This window comes from Colletotrichum destructivum, chromosome 5, assembly GCF_034447905.1.
Source record: "Colletotrichum destructivum chromosome 5, complete sequence".
NCBI lineage: Eukaryota > Fungi > Ascomycota > Sordariomycetes > Glomerellales > Glomerellaceae > Colletotrichum > Colletotrichum destructivum.
Window position 1 is genome coordinate 5,272,312 of NC_085900.1, and position 17,916 is coordinate 5,290,227.

The window sequence follows — 17,916 nt, forward strand, 5'->3', positions numbered from 1 at the left end:
CGACCATTGTCCATAGCATGCATGCATACATGGCTGGTGGAACGCGGTTGAGCAGTCTGTTTGCCGGTCACTTGTTATGGAAAATGGACGGCACGTACGTCTCCGTTATTGCTGGCACGGCAAGTAGTTACGACATGACTCCGCTTCGTCTTATCCTAACCCATCGCGAGCGGTAAGCAAATAGAGCGCTGGGTGACGGGTGAGGTCCGGCATTAGAATCTGGAATTCATGAGTAAAATGCCTTTTCAGTGATCCTACCCTACAACCAACACCGTGTATCTCCCCAAATACGGCGACAATGAGTACTCGACCTCACTATGAATTATATGCTATCGTTCATGGTCACCTAGTGTCCACGATCAACTGGCTTCGCCTCCGGCTCGAAAGTTTGCGATCCGCGTCACAAAACCACAACGAAGCCTCTTACAATGCACTGAACAAAGAAGAATATGATTCCGATGATCTTCATCCAACGATCGGTCGGCCTCCCTTGACGTGGCGGTGTTTAGCCCTAGGGTTGGCTGAACGCTTGGTGTGGATGCTTTGCAGCGCCGTTCTTTTGTCGGTCGTTGTGATCCAGCACTTCAACACTCAGATGCACTCTTACGAGACTGGTTTCGCCACTGATCTTGGTGCGTTTGCTATCACCTCTTCGTGCGATCTCAAAAGTTGGATAAAAGGCTGACCAAAAGTCTCTCATGCAGCTGTGGCAACACCACACATTGCGATCCAAGAGATTGTCTACACTGGCGGGGTTGTCCGCAATGACGAAGGAAAGCTTGTCTTGGATCACTCAGGGGCATCGACCATCTACGTCGGCGAGCCGTCAGCCGAACTAGACGAGAGTTGGGACCGACTGGAATCAGGTTCGGGCCCATGCCATATTGTCACCTTCACTTTAATCATTCAAAAAGGCTGATGAGGACCTGACAGCCATCGAGATCACGCTTCAAAGCCACGAGGCCAAGACGAAAGATGGTCAGATGCTTGATACGATGCAATCTGAGGGCGAATATAGAACCAGGTAAGACTTCACAGACTAGAATCCTTCGTCCTATTCTTCCATTACCCGCAGAACCTCACCTCGGAACCACTTCTGACGCCTTACGGCAGCCTCGATGTCGTCCACTCACTCCATTGTCTGAACCAGCTGCGCAAGGTTTTGTATCGAGAATATTATTTCCCAAATAGGCCCAACGAGTTCTTCTACACACACATGAGTACGTAATCTTACCGTCCATTTTGACGCCGGCAGACGCGGAGAATCAAAGTAACCAGACCGACTGGCTAACCCGAGCCTCAAGACCACTGCATCGATCATCTGCGACAGGCCCTCCAGTGCCACGCTGATCTCACGCCGCTCAACTACAAATGGAGCGAGGAGCACGACCGGGCCCTGCCGACGTGGTCGTCTAAGCACACGTGCCGGGACTTTGACAAAATGTTGAGATGGGACTTTACAATGACAGGAAAACCTCTTTCAGAGACTAAAGAGTACAAGAGTCACCAGGGTAGCTAGCTAAGTATCTGTAAGCAATATTAATGTTGTCTTTTTTTTATAGACTTCAAGATTAACATATTAGCTTCTATATACATATTAAAGACTATACTGACTTGGGCTTTGTAAAAGAAAATAGCAGAATATAAGGGGACTGTCAGGAGGGGAGGGAGGAGCGTCTTAGCAAGCCTCGAAGATGGCCTGTTTGTATCAATTGGTCTGCACTCAGCCCTTTGACCACCTATCTGCGACATCCTGCAGATTGTCTCCCTGGAGCAAAGGACGTTGTCGCCTTCCATTCGCGAATGCCCACGCCGCGAGCTGCTTGGAGCTCTTATCCCGGGCTGGGTGGACCTATCCAATGCCATCTGGGGCCATTATCTTCGAACCAAAGAGAGTCCATGGACCATGCGTCAAGCATCATGTGATAACTGGGAGCACACTCTCTATCCAGCTGCAAACATGCTCTCCATAGTTATCGGGTGTGGTGAGCAACTGGCAGATCCTTCCATTCAAGTGTTCAGCTTTCGACTAAAGGATGTCTCATTTCCCAGAGCACTTGATGTTCCTGATGACGTGAAGGTCTAAAAGCCTACGTTTTGATCTACAACTACTTTGGGAGGGCACCTGAACCTAGTCCGCCACGTGGAGCGAGCTCGAGGTGTGGAGTTACAGAAATGACGAACAGAAATGCCATTGTGTTGGTTGGATCCAGGCCGAGGTATTGGTGAGGCACCCTCTCGTGGACGCCAGCTTGGAGCAGAACAGTTCAGAGAGGTTTAAGCGAACCGCTTAGCAACAGGAAGGTTAGGTTTCGCGTCATATGCTGTTCGCTGGCCAGAACTTCTGACCTCCGCTTCATACGCTGGTCCAACTATCGAACAGCGCTAACGGTGCTGAAGCCTCCAGCACACCACCGTCACTCGCACAGCGTTGCGCGCAGAGGTTATGGGGTAGTAAAGCACGTAGCCCCCCGCTTACAAAAAGCAAACAGCGGTACACTGAGAGGGGGTTTAAGCTTTCACCCCACCTTACCACCCCCGGATCCACTCAGTTCCTGCGCCAGCCTTGTCATCATCATTATCATCAACATCATTACCATCATTCATTATTATCATTATTATCATTATTATCAAACACGTTATATAAACATCGACAGCCTACACTTACCTAAACTTCGACACTCGTGGGCCCACGCAGATCCAAGAAACAAATGCCATTCATCAGCCAGTCAATGGCAATTGACGCAACAACTTCACCCAGCGACTGGCCTGTCCTCGGCCGCGCCCCTAGTTATCCTCCCACAACGCGCATTCTCTTAACTTATAAATATTCAGCGTCTTCGAGCACGAGGAACCCGGCATAGTCTCTTGTTGTAGCGAAATATGAGTGGCAATGGCTTAAGGAGCCCTACAAAACAATACACGGCTGTAAGGTGATAAAAAGCAATTTGAATTATATTGAAAGCTATATATCTACAGTATTACATTACCGCCTACCATATGCCGTACGCAAACTTTCTAACACGTATTTCCAGTATTCTTTTACATTCTTTCCACTAGAACGTTATACTCAATAATGCTCAATGAGGTTTAAGCAAAGCTTCGTAATGCAGCTGAGCTTTTCCTCGTAGCTGTTCTCCCCCTCGAGAATCCGACTCGCGGGCTGGAACCTCTTCTAGACCTCGATAAACTGCCCGTTATCGATTTTGCCGAGCCTGTTGAACGCTGTCTTGAGAACCGTGTGTTGGGAAATCCGGTCGACATCACCCTGGTACACAGATGCAAGATTTGGGCCGGCAACGTGGTCCTCGCCCCGCTGCTGCATCTTCACCATGATGTCGCCTAATGCCCTCGCCTTGAAACAGTACGTGATCATGGCAGCCAGGCCGGCGGCGAGAGCCGTGGCGATGCTCGACCCCGTCGACTCCTTGCTCGACGATGTCTTGTCGGCAAGGTACGCTGGCAGGCTGAAGAGGTCTATAAGAAGGGTTCTACTCTTACTACTATAGCGTTAAATAAAACAATAAGAACAATAATAATATTAGTTATAACTATACTAAATAGCAAAGGTTAGTACTAATTTGTTATTTTGCGCTAGGCTAGACTATTATTAAGATAATTCATGCTTGGTTTTCTCGTAATTACTAGCTTCAGGCCGCGACAAGTTTACATTCTCTTCGCTTCCAGCTAGAAGAGAGGAGCCGGTAATAAAGTCCATCCCAGTATGCACATCACCTTCTGGCAACCTGTGCGCGTCATTACCGCCTGAGCCCTTAATACCTCCTGCGCAAATCTGTGGAGCAGCAGCCTCAATATCTGATTCAACGTGGCGCACTGTGGTGGTGGTCATGATGGCGGACCTCATGCTCGACTTGACCGACAGGTAAGACGTCTTCATCAGACTGCTTCCAAAGTCCCATTTGATTCTCGACGAGAACAGCCTCCGCCTTCTCCTCTCTATCGACCCGAGTTCCTCCTCGGCCTCGCGCTGCAGCGTATCGACCGGCCTGCCAATGCGCGCCTCTCGCTTCCAGAACCCCGGCCTGAACAGCGGACTCAACACAGGGGCCGTGACGGCCAGCAGCGCAACGACGGTCTCCCTGTAGCCCCATATGTTGATGGTCAGAACGCTCGGCGCCGCCGTGAGCGTCAACGCCGCGCGGATGATGGCGGCCGAGATGACAAAGAGGCCGCCGCACAAAAGGCAGGTGACGCCGACGCGCTTCCACAGCGGCAACCGGAGGTGCCAGAGCATCGGGGCCGGAATGGTCAGGATGAAGACGTCGGTGATGACGTTGAGCACGGCCAGGGCGTAAAAGTTCTGGGCTCGAAAGATGCAGTGCTCACCGGGCAGGGGGCGCACCGTCCAGTTGTCATGGAAGGGCCAGCATGTAGAGCTCACGGTCGCGATGAGCGCCACCCAGGTCAGCCCGCAAACAAGGAAGAGAATATTGAGTGTCCGATCTCTTATCAGGCCTTTAGTGAGACGTCGGTAGAAAAAGAGGATGCTGAACTTCAATACCCAGACAAAGCTGGGATAGGTGTACCATGTGACGAACTCCATCTTGCTGCCCATCTCGAGGATCCTAACGTCTTCGTCGCTGAGTGAATCGACCTGCTGCGGCTTCACGTTGATGTTTCCCCCTGCGTAGTAGGCAAAATAGCCCATGGTGCTATCGACAGTATATAAGAGGATGCACTATGTCAGTCATAGGAAATAGTTAGTGCTGGCCTGGTTTGGTGGGTTACATATTTGATCGATGATATCCAGTGAAAGTACTTACAAGGAAAGAAAGGTAGTCATCGCCATGGTATCCTCTGAAGCCCACTGTTCGAAGGCGCACAGCATGACGGAGAGCAATGATTACCATGCCAATCGCGTACCAGGTCTGTATGCTCATCAGCGTCCGTAAATTTCATTCCCTCAATTCTCTAATGTCGTCATCCACAAAGCCCTTACCCATACCTCCACAAGGTATACTTCTTGTGTCTCGATCGCTATGGCCGAGCTTGGTCGTGGCGGCCACATTTTTCATATCTTGGTGGAAGCGGTATCCGCGAATGTGAACAGGATTAGACATTACAATGTGATGTAGGACAACAGGAATAGGCATGAGCGTTGGGAGCCGTTTTACATCTTTTTGGGGGGGGTTCCGATCGAGGTCGAGCCCCCGGACGCGCCAGCATGTCCGGACGCATTGACTCTAATTACCAAAAGGCAAATTGAATAGACTAAAGTAAGATTAGTGAGACTACTAGGATTCTGTTAACTCTGTCGTCGCAGCAGAGGGATGCTAGACCCTTAGCACATGTTAGTTGCACACCTCTCAAACATTATAAAAAGTATAACAGTCAATTGTACGCGTATTTAGATGTGCTTATGTAACTAGGAAAATTACCCCTTGCTAGTGTTAGCCTTATCCCTTAGCCTAATGCGCGGCCCGGTGGGAGCTGCACAGCGCGTGCGGGAACCCGTGCAGGCGCCAGCAAGTTAGGCAGGCGCAGCCTGTGCGCGCGACAGCAGGTTTTAGGTGCAGCCTGTGCGCGCATTAGCAAGTTAGGTAGGCGCAGCCTGTATGCAAAACAGAAGGTAGGTGCAGCCTAACAATTAGGATTCTTAGAATTAGACTAAGTCTAGTTTAGTTTTAGTTCTTATTAGCTATAAGAGCTTATACATTTGTTAGGGTTACTTTATAAAGGTATTACAATCTATTAAATATAATAAGACTTAGAGATACTTAGGCTTAAAAAAGTAAGAATATAGTAGATAGATAAGATAGGATATCTTAGATAAGGATAAAATAAGGTAGATAAGAGTAAGTTAAAGGTGTAGGCAGAAAGTCTATATATTGTATGTATGCGTATATGCATAAGGTCTAAGTTCTAAGTGTTACAACCTGTTAAACATAATAGGACTAGGGGATGCCCCTATAAGGCACCTAGTAGTTATAGATAAGTTATATGCTGCAGATATAGGAAACTAGGGTGTACTTCTCTAGTGCAGAAGAACTATAGTGTAAGGTTATATAGAGATAAGGAAGTAAGCAACTAATTATATGTAAGTATAATTAATTATAATATAAGTGCTTATACGCCTTACTTTAAGTAATTACTTTATATAACACTTAGATTACTAGTAATTAGGTATAAGCTAAACTTTAGTAATAGATATATAGGACTTATATATAAGATAAACTTAAATAAACTTAAGGATAGACTTCTATAGCTTTTTAGTAATTAACTTTATAATTATCCCCTTAAATACTTTTAGCACCTTTTACTAGTAACTAATATTATAAGCCCCTAAGCGTCATTGACGGTGGTATTCTGGCCGAATACCAGGGTTGGGGTGCAGGGTTGCGCGCAAGAAGGGGAGGGCTGGTCCGTGCGTTTTGCCGATTGTTTTTTCAGCCGATTACCGTAGGGGGTTACCAAGACCCGTTCCCCCCCTCCGCAACCCTTTGTTCCCCTCACTTACTCACTAACCCTTAACCCCCTCCGCAACCCTTACCCCATGCATGCACGCGCAGTCGCCGCAAGACGCACGGACCAGGCATGGTCAGCCAACCGTCGTCGTCGCCTGGAACGTCAATCAACAATCCCCTATCCCTCCCCTAGATAGATAGATAGAATGGATAGAATAGATAAAGACATATAGGATAGTATTACACCTACATATCTGCATATATACGCACATGCATGCAGGTCCTAACTGCTAGGTTGTAAAGTATACTACTATCTAACAACTACGCAGATCTATATTAAGGATAGTCCTAACGTTAGAGCTGGCTTTTATTATGTAGTGTGTTTTAGTTTAGATTTAGAATCTTTTTTAGAAATGTAATAAAAGTACTAAAAAAGGAGATAATTGCAGCGCTTTGTTTGCGTTTCTATGAAAATAGAAAGCAAGATAGGGATTAATTTGTATTTCTATACATATAGAAAGTAAGTTAGAGGTTAGTTTGCATTTCTATAAGAATAGGAAGAAATATAAATACAAATACATCAAAACTTATACAAACACTATAATATCATTCAGTATTAATATAGAAAACTTTACATTAGTAAATTTAGTACCTAAAGGGTTAGTTAGTAAAGAAGGTATTCTCATACTAACTAATAGGTATCTTAGTAGATTAAGAATAAAGAATAAGAGATTAGAGGCCATTTAGCTTAGGGTTAGACTCTTAAGAAAGATTAACAAGGTAAGGTAGTAGTTAGTAAGGTAAAGACAGCCTATAAAATCCTGCAGTACATACAGTTAATCTAGGTAACAAACATGTTGAGATCTTGCGTCTTGCTGTTGTAGCTGGTGTCTTGCCTTGGCGTCGTCCATTGTTAATATTGATAGGCAGGGTCAACAAGGTCGCCAGGGACAGGCACGGATCGGACGGTAGAGGCCTTAGGAGCAAGGGACCAGACCAAGGACAGGACTACAGGGCCGGTCGGTCAGAGATCGGACTAAAGGTGGGATCGCCCGAGACAGGCCAGCAGCCTATAAAACCATGCAGGGCCTAAGGCCAAGATAACATTGCATACCTAACCCCAGCAGGGTCTTGGTAGTGTACTCGACACTCGCCATGGACTGCAGAGCTCGAAGGCCCGGGCCGGGCGAGGTCAACAAGGCCGCCGGAGCCGGCCAGGGATCAGACCAGAGTCCGGATCGTACGAGGCGACCTGGGCCGCCTCTGTTGCAGCCTCCCAGGGGAAGGAAGGCCCGAACCCCTCCCCCTTCCAGGGGTAAGTCATTTGACCTCACAGGGTGGGGAGAAGGGAAGGAGGGGGGTGATGGAGGGGGGGAAGCTGCGTTTATAACCCCCCCCCCCCCCCCCTTATTCCTTCCTAAAGGGAAGGTGCAGACAGCCTGTTCCATCCGTTTTCAAACAACTAAAAAGGGGATGATTTTCCTGCAGCCTATAAAACCGGATGAATCATCCCCCCTGATAAGGCTGCTGCACTGCCTGCCCAGCCTGCTTTGAGGCTGGTACTCATGAACCCGACGTTCAAAGTCGGCAGCGCATCGATCTCCCTCTGAAAACGCGGGCCCGTCATCTTCCAGGTCGACGGCGCCTCAGCGACGGCGCGCCATCCTAGGACTTGTACGAAGGCCACGGTACGCCAACCCGGAGGTTCGGGCCAAGGGCAGGATCGCTAGGCCAGGATCGGACCAGGGACAGGATCACAAGGCCGGCCGGTCACAGATCAGACCAAAGGAGGGATTGCACAGGGAGATACAATAACCCCTAGGGCCGCCCTAGCGTAAGTGCAGGGTTAGACCTCTAGATTAACGTAAGTTAAAGCACCTACTTTTTTACCTATTTACACCTATTCGTATAAAAAGTGCTACTTTTTACCTTCCTATTAGATAGCTAGCTTTAGTAGTTTAAAAAAACATAAAAGTACTACTAAGTTTAACTTTCCTAAAACATTATATATAAGTATAAAAATTAAGCGTTTATCTAGTTTTTATTAACCTAATCTACAATAAGTATAATTGATAAATTTAATGTAGTATTACTACAGCTACATTAAGGTTATAGTAAAGTTAGGCTTTGTTTTAATATTATTAATTTATTTAATAACTATGGGATAGAATATTAAAAGACTAGTAGTATTCGCTTTTAAAATATAGTAGACTAAGTAGAAGTAGTCTTATTCTTTTAAAGCCTTTCTATAAGTATTAAATTAGTAGAATAGAAAAGATATTATAGAATACTCTATTATATAATGTTAACTATAGCATAAAACTTAAGTAGTCTTTATAGTACTATCTATAAAGTATATTACATATACATATATATAATTAGAGAAGTAAGTAATAAGTCTAGTTTACTTTAATTAATAGTAAGATTAAAATACTAATAAAATGTATATAAGCCCTACTACTTTAATAGTTAGTACTATTATTTACATATAGGATTATATCTTATTTATAATCTAATAGCTAGTTTTATTAGAGATAGGGTTAAAAGTAGCACCTTTAGTCTATAGTCTAAATAGGGGGTTGAAATAGGGGGGGTAGGTAAAAGGTAGGTGCTTTAACTCAACCCTTGCAATTAGCTGCCTGCAATAAATAGACAGATTGTCCCTAGCAACAATACATACAATGCGTAACCAGTACATTATCTAGTATAAAAGCCTACCTACTCTCAACAAGGCTGCCCTCGTCAACCTCAAGCCACCATCGTGGGGCCAAGACAATCACAATCCACGATGTACTGCACGCTCTCAGATGGAGAGGCACGCCGATTGTGGAAGGGCTGACAACAAGGCCGCCAGAGCCGGCCAGGGATCGGACCAGGGGCAGGATTGCAAGGCCAGGATCGGACCAAGGCTAAGACCGCAAGGCCAGCCGGCCACGGATCGGATCAAAGGAGGGATCGCCCGAGGCAGGCCAGCAGGCGGCAAGGCCGGCCCCTTCTTCCGTGCCTGGCTCGGCCGCAGGTCCAGATCTCCGGATCCGATCAGAATTAAACGCGAAGCGCCTGTATCGGGGCCACAGAGACGTTTGCTACTGTGTGAAGAATCCAGCAAAAGAGGGCAGGCAGGGTTATAATAGGGATTTATATATTGCTAACTAAGGTAGGCCAAAGGCAGCCTATAAAACCCTGCAGCACGTACAGTTAATCCAGTCAACAAACATGTTGAGATCTTGCGCCTCGCCGTCGTGGCTGGTCTCTCGCCTTGGCGTCGTCTATTATCAACATTGCCAGGCAAGGTCAACAGGGTCGCCAGGGCCGGCCAAGGATCGGACGGCCGAGGCCTCTAGAGCAAGGGATCAGACTAAGGACAGGACTGCCAGGCCGGACAGCTACAGATCGGACCAAAGGAGGGATCGCCCGAGGCAGGCCAGCAGGCGGCAAGGCCGCCCTTGTTTCCATGCCTGGCTCAGCCGCAGGTCCAGATCTCCGGATCCAATCAGACTTAAACGCGAAGCGCCTGTATCAGGGCCACAAAGACGTTTGCTACCGTCTAAAGAATCCAGCAAAAGAGGACAGGCAGGGTTATTATAGGTATTTATTGATCACTCACTAAGGCGGGGCCGAAGGCAGCCGTTAAAATACTGCAGGGCTGAAGGCCGGAAACCCTAAGCAGAGATCCGACTGCTGGGCCCGGGCGAGGAGTGGGCCGCCTCGAATCGGACCAAAGTCCGGACTGCCCGCACAGAGCCGGCCACGGATCGGACCAGAGACCGGACTGCGCAGCGGAGGCCGGGCCCAGGAACAAGGCCGGCCGGCGAGGGCAGGCCCCAGGTGGCCTCCAACACCAGTCACAGAAGATCAGCTTCGGCTGAGAGGGCTGGCCTGTGTAGCTGAAGGAGGAAGGAAAAGAGGGGGTGAGGGAGGGGGTGTTGGCTGTTTTTCTATCCCCCTTTTTTTTATAGAAACCCCTCTGAAGGGAAGGTGCAGACGGCCCGTTCCTTCCCTTTCGAAACAACCAAGCAGGGGATTGTTTTCCTGCAGCCTATAAAACCTGACGAATTGACCCCCCTGATAAAGCCGTTGCACTGCCTGCCCAGCCTGCTTTGAGGCTGGTACTCATGGACCCGACGTTCAAAGTCGGCAGCGCATCGATCTCTCTCTGAAAACGCAGGCCCGTCACCTTCAAGGTCGACGGCGTCTCGGCGACGGCGCGCCATCCTCAGCCCCGCACGAAGGCCACCCTACGCCAACCCGGAGGTTCGGACCAAAGTCCGGACCGCCTGGGGGCCTCACAGGAGCCAGGGTTCGCATCAAGGGCAGGATCGCAAGGCCAGCCGGCCACAGACCAGACTAGAGGAGGGATCGCCCGCAGCAGGCCAGCAGGCGGCAAGGCCGTCCCTAGTTCGAAGCCCGGCTCTGCTGCAAGTCCAGACCCCCAGATCCAATTGTTATAGATCTCTCTCGCCAAGGCTATAAGGGCAGGAAGGCAATCCTTCCACCTTAGTTGTGTTGCAAATTATTAGAAGATAAACCCTAGAATAAGCGGCATGTAGAAGAGTAGACTGCCTATAGAGGACTAAGTCCTATCCTAGGTAAAGATGTCCTAATTCCTATTTGTAGTTACCTTATTGCTATCTACAATCTATAGTACTAGTGCCTACTAGGGCTAGTTATTAGCCCTAGGGTAGTATACTAACCTTAGTTAAGTTGTAGTAGGCTTACTCTATGTAAATGTAGTTTAGTAAAGGCTATAGGTTAAAGTAGCTCTATTATAGAACCCTAAACTAATAAACCTTAGAAACTCCTTTATAGTAAGTAAGTAAGGCTAGACTACTTAGGGCTAGCTACTAAGAAGGGAATTAGGGAGATTAATAGATATAATTAAAAGTACTTCTAGTAGTTACTATAGTAATAAAAGCAAAGCTATTTCAAGCTTATAGAAGCTATTATAAATTTTATACTTATAATCTTAGTTACTATAACGTTGTTTAAGAGGGATTAGTTTGCGTTTCTACAAAAATAGACCTGTAGGCTAAAGACGGAGTAATGTAGAAAAGAACAGAAGAACAACCTCTGCCTGCAGTAGATAGGGGAGGTAAGGTGTAGTCTAGCTAAACAAGGGGATAAGCAACATTTGCATAAGGTAGGGAAGAGTAATAGATTAGTAATCTATAAAGAAGACAGCAGCTAAAGAGACTATAAACCCTGCAAATGTAAGTAGTAAGGATAGAAGGAGGACTTTATCTTTTATACCCCCTTAAGTTACTTAGTAGGCCTACAGTAGTGTACAGCTTAACCCTTTCCCTATTCTTCTTACTTTTCATTTCTTCTTATTCTTATACCTTACAATATTGTAGATAGAAAACACTAGTATTTCTTACAATACTATAAATAACATAATTTAGCCTTCCTAGCTAGTAATACTATTTATTCTTTTTACTTAAAAATCTTTTATTTTCCTTTTTAAACTTATCTAGGTTTTTTTTCTTCTTATTCTTTACCTCCTCCCCCCTATCCCCTCTCTGCTTACTACACTATAAAGGCTGCTAGTCTCTCTAGCAACGCCAGACCCACTATGCAACATGGCATGTAAAGATAATTAAAGCAACTACCTACTTAATAAACATAGTCTTGTTTACTATGCCTACCTAACCCTTTATACTATAACCACCTGTGTTTTTCTAAAGAGAGCCTATGCTGAATAGGCTGATGTTTAGTAATTCAACACTGCAGACTAAGACGACAATGGGCGGAAGCAGCTGTACAAGCGGCAGAGGCAGTCCACCCTGTGCAGACGTCAACGCCAGTCTGTACCTCACCTTTGTAGAGCGGCCTCGGGTTGCTGTCTGCACGCACTGCAAGCAGGCGGTCCGACCGGACGGTGGCGTCGAGGGCCACTTCCGGCAGACTCACCAGCTCAAGGGAGCAACGCTCCGTGCAGTGGTCGACCTAGCCTGGGCGGCCGCCTATGACAGCCCTCTTGAGGACCCCCACACATGCGAACTACCACCGGACGGCAGCCTGCCACTTGAGCAGCTAACTGTGCTAGACGGATATGGATGCAGGCGGTGCGACTTCCGGACAAGCAGCCGGAAGCTAGTGAAGCTGCACGTACAGCAAGGGACACACAGCACAGGCAGGCCGGCAGTCGGCCCCAGGGCTACCAACAGCAAAGAAGCCGAGCCCATCGACTGGGGGGCAGTAAGGCTGCAGTCGCTATCGCAAGGCCGCTACGCACGGTACTGGATCGTCCGCGACCCCGGGACGAACGAGGGAGGGCCGCTGTCGCAGTCACCCCGGCAGGGGAGCAACGACGTATTCGCCGAGCGGCTGGCGAGACGGCAGGAGCTTATGACAGCCGAGGACGAGCACTGGGAGCGGACAGTCGTCGCCACCTCCGACGTCAACCGACAGTCGGCCTGGGTGAGGGAGATGGGTTGGGCCGTACACCTCGACGGGCGCAACCTGGTGGACCTGTACGAGGCCGGGAAGGCGCCCCTGTCGGCGGCAGCGCGGGACACGGTCCGGGACGAGGAGGGCCGGGAGGAGCAGCGACGGCTGGCCCTCCTGCAGGAGAGCTTCCGCCACGAGGTGGCCAGGTGCTCCCTCCGGCTCGACAAGGTGCCCCACGAGACAAAGAGGTGGCTGAAGAGCGTCGATCCGGCCAAGCCCCACGGACGGCCGTTCGCGCTCGAGCAAATGGAATCAACAGTCCGGAACTACCAGGCGGTGTGGGAGAGGTATCTCTGTTACTGCCTACGGGCGCATCAGCTAGGCCGGACAGAGGCACAACAGCAGCGCAGGATCCGCTTCACAGACGAGCAGTGGACGGCACTGGACGCAATGGCCGAGGCCCTCGCCGTAGCAGGCGACGCCAGTGCAAGCCGTCAAGGTCGGGGCAGCTGGTGCTACAGCCAGACACAGCCGACCAGGGCGAGTACCGAGAGCGAGGACGACGACAACAACGGTCACTACTACGACGACGACAGCGACAACGACAGCAGCTACGCAGCCGGCCGGCTTGCCACCAGCAGCAGGAGCAACACCCTCAGCATGGAGGGTCAACAAATCCTCCGCCGTGGGTCTGGGGCTGCCGGGGCCAGCCAAGCGGCCGACGGCGGCCGCCCAGAGCACAGCAGGGCGCTAGATCGACGGGTGTACCAGTTCTGCATTGTGTCCCTAAAGCAGAAGGTTGCCGTGGACACTTTTGCGAACCCGCTCATCCACTTCACCGCCGTGCTCGGGGTCATGAACCCGGCAAAGAGGAGTGGGGGGACGGCCGGCAGCGGTAGCGGAAGCGGTCAGAGCAGCGGGGTTGGGTGGAGCCCGGCATCCCGGTTCACCCAGCGGCTCGCGGGGCTCCTGTGGTGCGGGCGCATATTGATGCTGGAACACTTCTTCGAGAAGGAGGCAATCGACGGGGACCCCAACGAGATGAGCGCGGAGGTAGTGGACGGCTTTGTAGAGCAGTACCGGCACTGGCTCGCCGACGGGTCGCACACGCCCTTCAGCGCCATCATCCGCATGATGGCGTACGGCAAGGGCCACCGGAACAGGGAGGGCGGCACGCCTCGGGTGATGTGGGAGAAGAGCGGGCAGGCACTCCGCTACCTCGGGCAGCGGGTGGCCATCGACGACTTCCGACGGGCGGCGCAGCAGCCCAGGGCCGAGGCCGAGGCAACGCTGCACGAGCTCATGCGCGGGGGGTGGGCGGAGGCGGGCGGGCAGCTGGCGCTGGACGGCGTCGTCGACACGCTCGTGTTCGAAGGCGCCGGGCGGTCCTTCGCGACGCACGAGAAGAACGCCTGGCTCCGGCCGGGGCCCGGGACGCTGGCCGAGCTCTGCCGCGGCAGCATGTGGGACGCGAGGCTGCAGCAGTGGCGGCGCGACGGCGTGCTCGGCTGGCTGGCCAGGGCGCAGTCCTTCAAGCGGTCGCTTCTCGCGTCGGCCCACATATGGGGGGGCCAGCCCGGGCGGGGGCCGGAGATGACGACGATGCGGTACTGCGACACGCAGGACATGGCGCGGAACGTCTTCGTCTTCGACGGGCAGGTGATGCTCGTCACGGACCGGGACAAGAACCGGGCGATCCGGGGCCTCAGCCGGAAGGTGGCCCGTTTCCTGCCCGAGGCGGTCGGCAAGATGATGGTGGCCTACGTCGCCTGGCTGCTGCCCTTCGAGAGGCTCCTCCAGGCCGAGGCCGGCATACAGGGCCCGCCGGCCTCGCTCCACCCGTGGCTCTGGAAGGACGGGCGCCGGGGCCTGTGGGACACGACGGAGCTCAGCAAGGAGCTCGACGCGGCGACGTCGGCGGCGATAGGCGTCCGCCTCACGGTGTCGAGCTACCGGCACGTAGCCATCGAGCTGGGCAGGAGGATCCGCGGCCTCGTGGTGAAGCAGGCGGAGGTCGAGATGGCCGAGGAGGACGATGGGGCCGGGCCGGGCGCGGGCGGCGCAGGCGGCGGGACGACGGGAACAGACCCCCTGACGGGCGAGGTGCGGAGGAAGTCCCGGCTGGAGTTCGTATGGGACCTGCAGGCAACGCACGCCGGGGTCACGGCCAGGCGGCACTACGCCATCGACGTGCAGTTCCCCAACCAGCTGCAGCCGGAGATGGTGGCCAACTTCCGCGAGATCAGCCGGCTGTGGCACGCCTTCCTCGAGTTGCCGCCGCCGTCGGGAGGGCAGGGGGGGCAGCAGAGGCAAGCCGAGCGACAGGGACAGCTGGCCGCCGGCGACGCCGGCGCCACGTACCCAGTCGGCACACCAGCAGCACCTGCGTCGTTGTCCAGGAAGCGGAGGGCATCAGGCCAGCCGGCGGAGGCAGCAGCACCGGCCAACCCCATAGCCACCCCCACGAGGCCGGCCACCAGCCGAGAGCAGCAGGCCACGCACTCGGGCCGCCGGAAGCGAGCCGCCAACGACGCCATGCTGGCACGGAGAAGCGCGCCGGAGGAGGCGGAGCTGGACAGGCGGCTCGAGGCCGGGCTGCGCGTGCTCTTCGGGGACGAGGCGGGCTGGAGGACGGCGGAGCAGCACGAGGCGGCGCGCAGGGTCATGTCGCTGCGGCAGGGCGACGTCCTCATCGTGGTGCTGCCGACGGGGGCAGGCAAAAGCGCGCTCTTCCAGCTGCCGGCGGTGCGGGAGGTGCACGGCGGGGTCAGCATCGTGGTCGTGCCGTTCGCGGCGCTCCTCAACAGCCTCGTCGAGGGGGCCAGGACAGCCGGGGTCGACGTGCTCCACTGGCAGCCGAGGGCGGTGACAGGCCGGCGGGAGGGGGAACGGGTGGCGTCGATCGTGTTCGTCAGCGCGGAGCACTCCCAGTTCGCCGAGTTCCTGTCCTACGGCGAAGGACTCCGGGCGCGCAGGGTGCTCAAGCGCATCTTCGTGGACGAGTGTCACACGATGCTCCTCGACGGCGGGTACCGCCCCCAGCTGGCGGAGGTCAAGGGCCTCTACCGGTTCGGGGTGCCGATGATCCTGCTGACGGCAACGCTGCCGGTCCGGATGGAGGCGTGGTTCCGGCGGCTGATGCTGGCGGAGGACGCAACGACGGTGCGGGCCAGCACGGCGCGGGTCAACATCCGATACCGCGTAGCAGGGGTGGTGCCCGGGGGGTTCCCCGCGATCATGACGGCGGTCGTGGACGAGGTCGGGCGACTCGGGCGGCAGATGGCAGCAGGTCAGAAGGGGGTGGTCTACTGCCGGTCCAAGGCCAAATGCAAGCAGGTGGCGACGGCGATCGGATGCGCGGCGTACCACGGGTCCCTGAGCGCGGAGGGGCGATGGGAGGCGCTCGAGGCGTGGTCCAAGGGGCGGTCCGGAAGCCGGTGGATGGCAGCAACAACGGGACTCGGGTCGGGGGTAGACATCCGGGGCGTGGTGGCGGTGATCCACGCAGAGGCGCCGTACGGGCTCGTGGACTTCGCGCAGCAGACGGGGCGAGGGGGCCGGGACAAGGGCGAGACGGTGGAGTCGGTGATCTTCCGGGACGGAGAGAGGGGGCCGCAGCGGGACGCGTTCGCGGCGGACGTGAACCAGGTGGACCAGCAGGGGATGCAGGCGCTCATGGAGACGGAGGGGTGCCGGCGGGCGGTACTCGGGGAGTTTATGGACGGAGACGGCAGAGACTGCCGGCAGCTCGGGGCGGAGGCATGCGACCACTGCCAGGGGGTTGCGGAAGAAGAGGCAGGCAGCAGCGGGGACGGGGACGGGGAGGAGGTTAGGGTTAGCCGGGCAGCACAGGACACCAAGGCAAGGCAGGCGTTGTCGAAGGGCCTGCAGGAGTGGCTGAGGGAGGTGGAGGGCGGATGCGCAGTGTGTTACATGGCGTGGTGCAACGGGAAGAGGATTGAGTGGAAGCGTGGTCGGTTCCAGGGACACAAGACAGGATGCTGCCCGCGGCTGGAGGGCGGGCGATTCCTCCGGTGGCGGGCGAAGGTGCGGTTCGAGCGGTTTGCGTGCTGCTGGCTGTGCGGGCTCCCGCAGACGGTGTGCGAGGAGGGGTGGGCGGGAAGGGGGGGCGGGGGAGGGTCAGGGCAGGAGGGGAGCCGGAGGGGGGCAGGGGCGGGGGCGGGACACGGGGGCCGGGGCCGGGGCCGGGGCCGGGGCCGGGGCCGGGGCCGGGGCCGGGGCCGGGCCCGGGGCTGGGGGCGGGGCTGGGGGCGGGTGCCGGTGGATGGACGCGGTGCTGCCGGCGATCCAGTGGACGAGCCAATTCAGCGCGGCGCAGCGGTGGCTGTTTGAGGCGTTCGAGGTGGACGCGGGCGACGAGGAGGAATTCACAGGGTGGCTGGGGCGGTCACGGCATGTGGACGGGGAGGAGACGTCAACGAACGCGCTGGCGGCGTGGGAGGTGCTGGTGCAGCGGCACTGCCTCGGTAGGGATAGGGGGGCTTAGGGTTAGGGTTAGGGTAGGACCTAAGGAGGGTTAGGGAGCAGGGTTAGGGTTAATTGACATGGTTAACAGACATGGTTAAGAGACAAAGGCCTTCTCTTTAGACAGTCAGGCGTAGCCGCAAGAAGGAGAAGACATAGTAGGAGGGAAGGGAGGCGCAGACAGTGTAAATGGATATCACACGGCTTTCTGCACTGTGCACGGGTAGGGGACGGCAGTCGAGGGTTAGGGTTAACGTAGACGACGTAGACAAGGCAGAACGGTGGCTTAGGCGGCTACGGGGAGGGTCCCAATAAGCGTCGGAACGGCAGACGACTGTTGCAACGTGGTAGGAACCCAGGAACCCAGGAACCCAGGCGTCTAGCCAGCCCCCGCTAAGCTTGTGAGTTGTTGGAAGAGTAGGTTCGTCGACGCGTGAGTAAGGATTGTGGAAGGTGGAAGGTGGATGGCGGGGTTGTAGGGGTTCGTCGACGCGTGAGTAAGGATTGTGTTTAGGGTTTAGGGTTAGGGTTAGGGTTAGGGTTAGGGTTAGGGTTAGGGTTAGGGGTTAGGGTTAGGGTTAGGGTTAGGGTTAGGGTTAGGGTTAGGGTTTAGGGT

At 53.6% G+C, this 17,916-nt stretch overlaps 2 protein-coding genes across 2 annotated transcripts; one reads left to right on the forward strand and one right to left on the reverse strand.

Moving 5' to 3' along the window:
* The first annotated feature begins 214 nt into the window (after positions 1 to 214).
* CDEST_09168 (Putative mycotoxin biosynthesis protein UstYa) lies at positions 215 to 1,538 on the forward strand. Its single transcript, XM_062925327.1, has 5 exons — positions 215 to 632; positions 705 to 866; positions 934 to 1,024; positions 1,114 to 1,220; positions 1,305 to 1,538. Exons 1-5 carry the CDS (start codon positions 299 to 301, stop codon positions 1,517 to 1,519), a joined length of 909 nt encoding a protein of 302 aa, XP_062781378.1. The 5' UTR covers positions 215 to 298; the 3' UTR covers positions 1,520 to 1,538.
* A 2,072-nt stretch (positions 1,539 to 3,610) lies between these two features.
* CDEST_09169 (uncharacterized protein) lies at positions 3,611 to 4,901 on the reverse strand (the record flags this gene model as incomplete). The annotated part of the gene is made up of 2 exons (XM_062925328.1): positions 3,611 to 4,699; positions 4,785 to 4,901. 2 exons carry the CDS (start codon positions 4,899 to 4,901, stop codon positions 3,611 to 3,613), a joined length of 1,206 nt encoding a protein of 401 aa, XP_062781379.1.
* Positions 4,902 to 17,916: the final 13,015 nt, after the last annotated feature.

Bases quoted from the DNA above. Each gene is read 5' to 3' on its own strand.
- CDEST_09168 (XM_062925327.1), top strand. From the start codon at position 299: ATGAGTACTCGACCTCACTATGAATTATATGCTATCGTTCATGGTCAC. The intron at 633-704 runs GTGCGTTTGCTA...TCTCTCATGCAG, and splicing joins TGGTTTCGCCACTGATCTTG to CTGTGGCAACACCACACATT. The intron at 1,221-1,304 runs GTACGTAATCTT...CCGAGCCTCAAG, and splicing joins GTTCTTCTACACACACATGA to ACCACTGCATCGATCATCTG.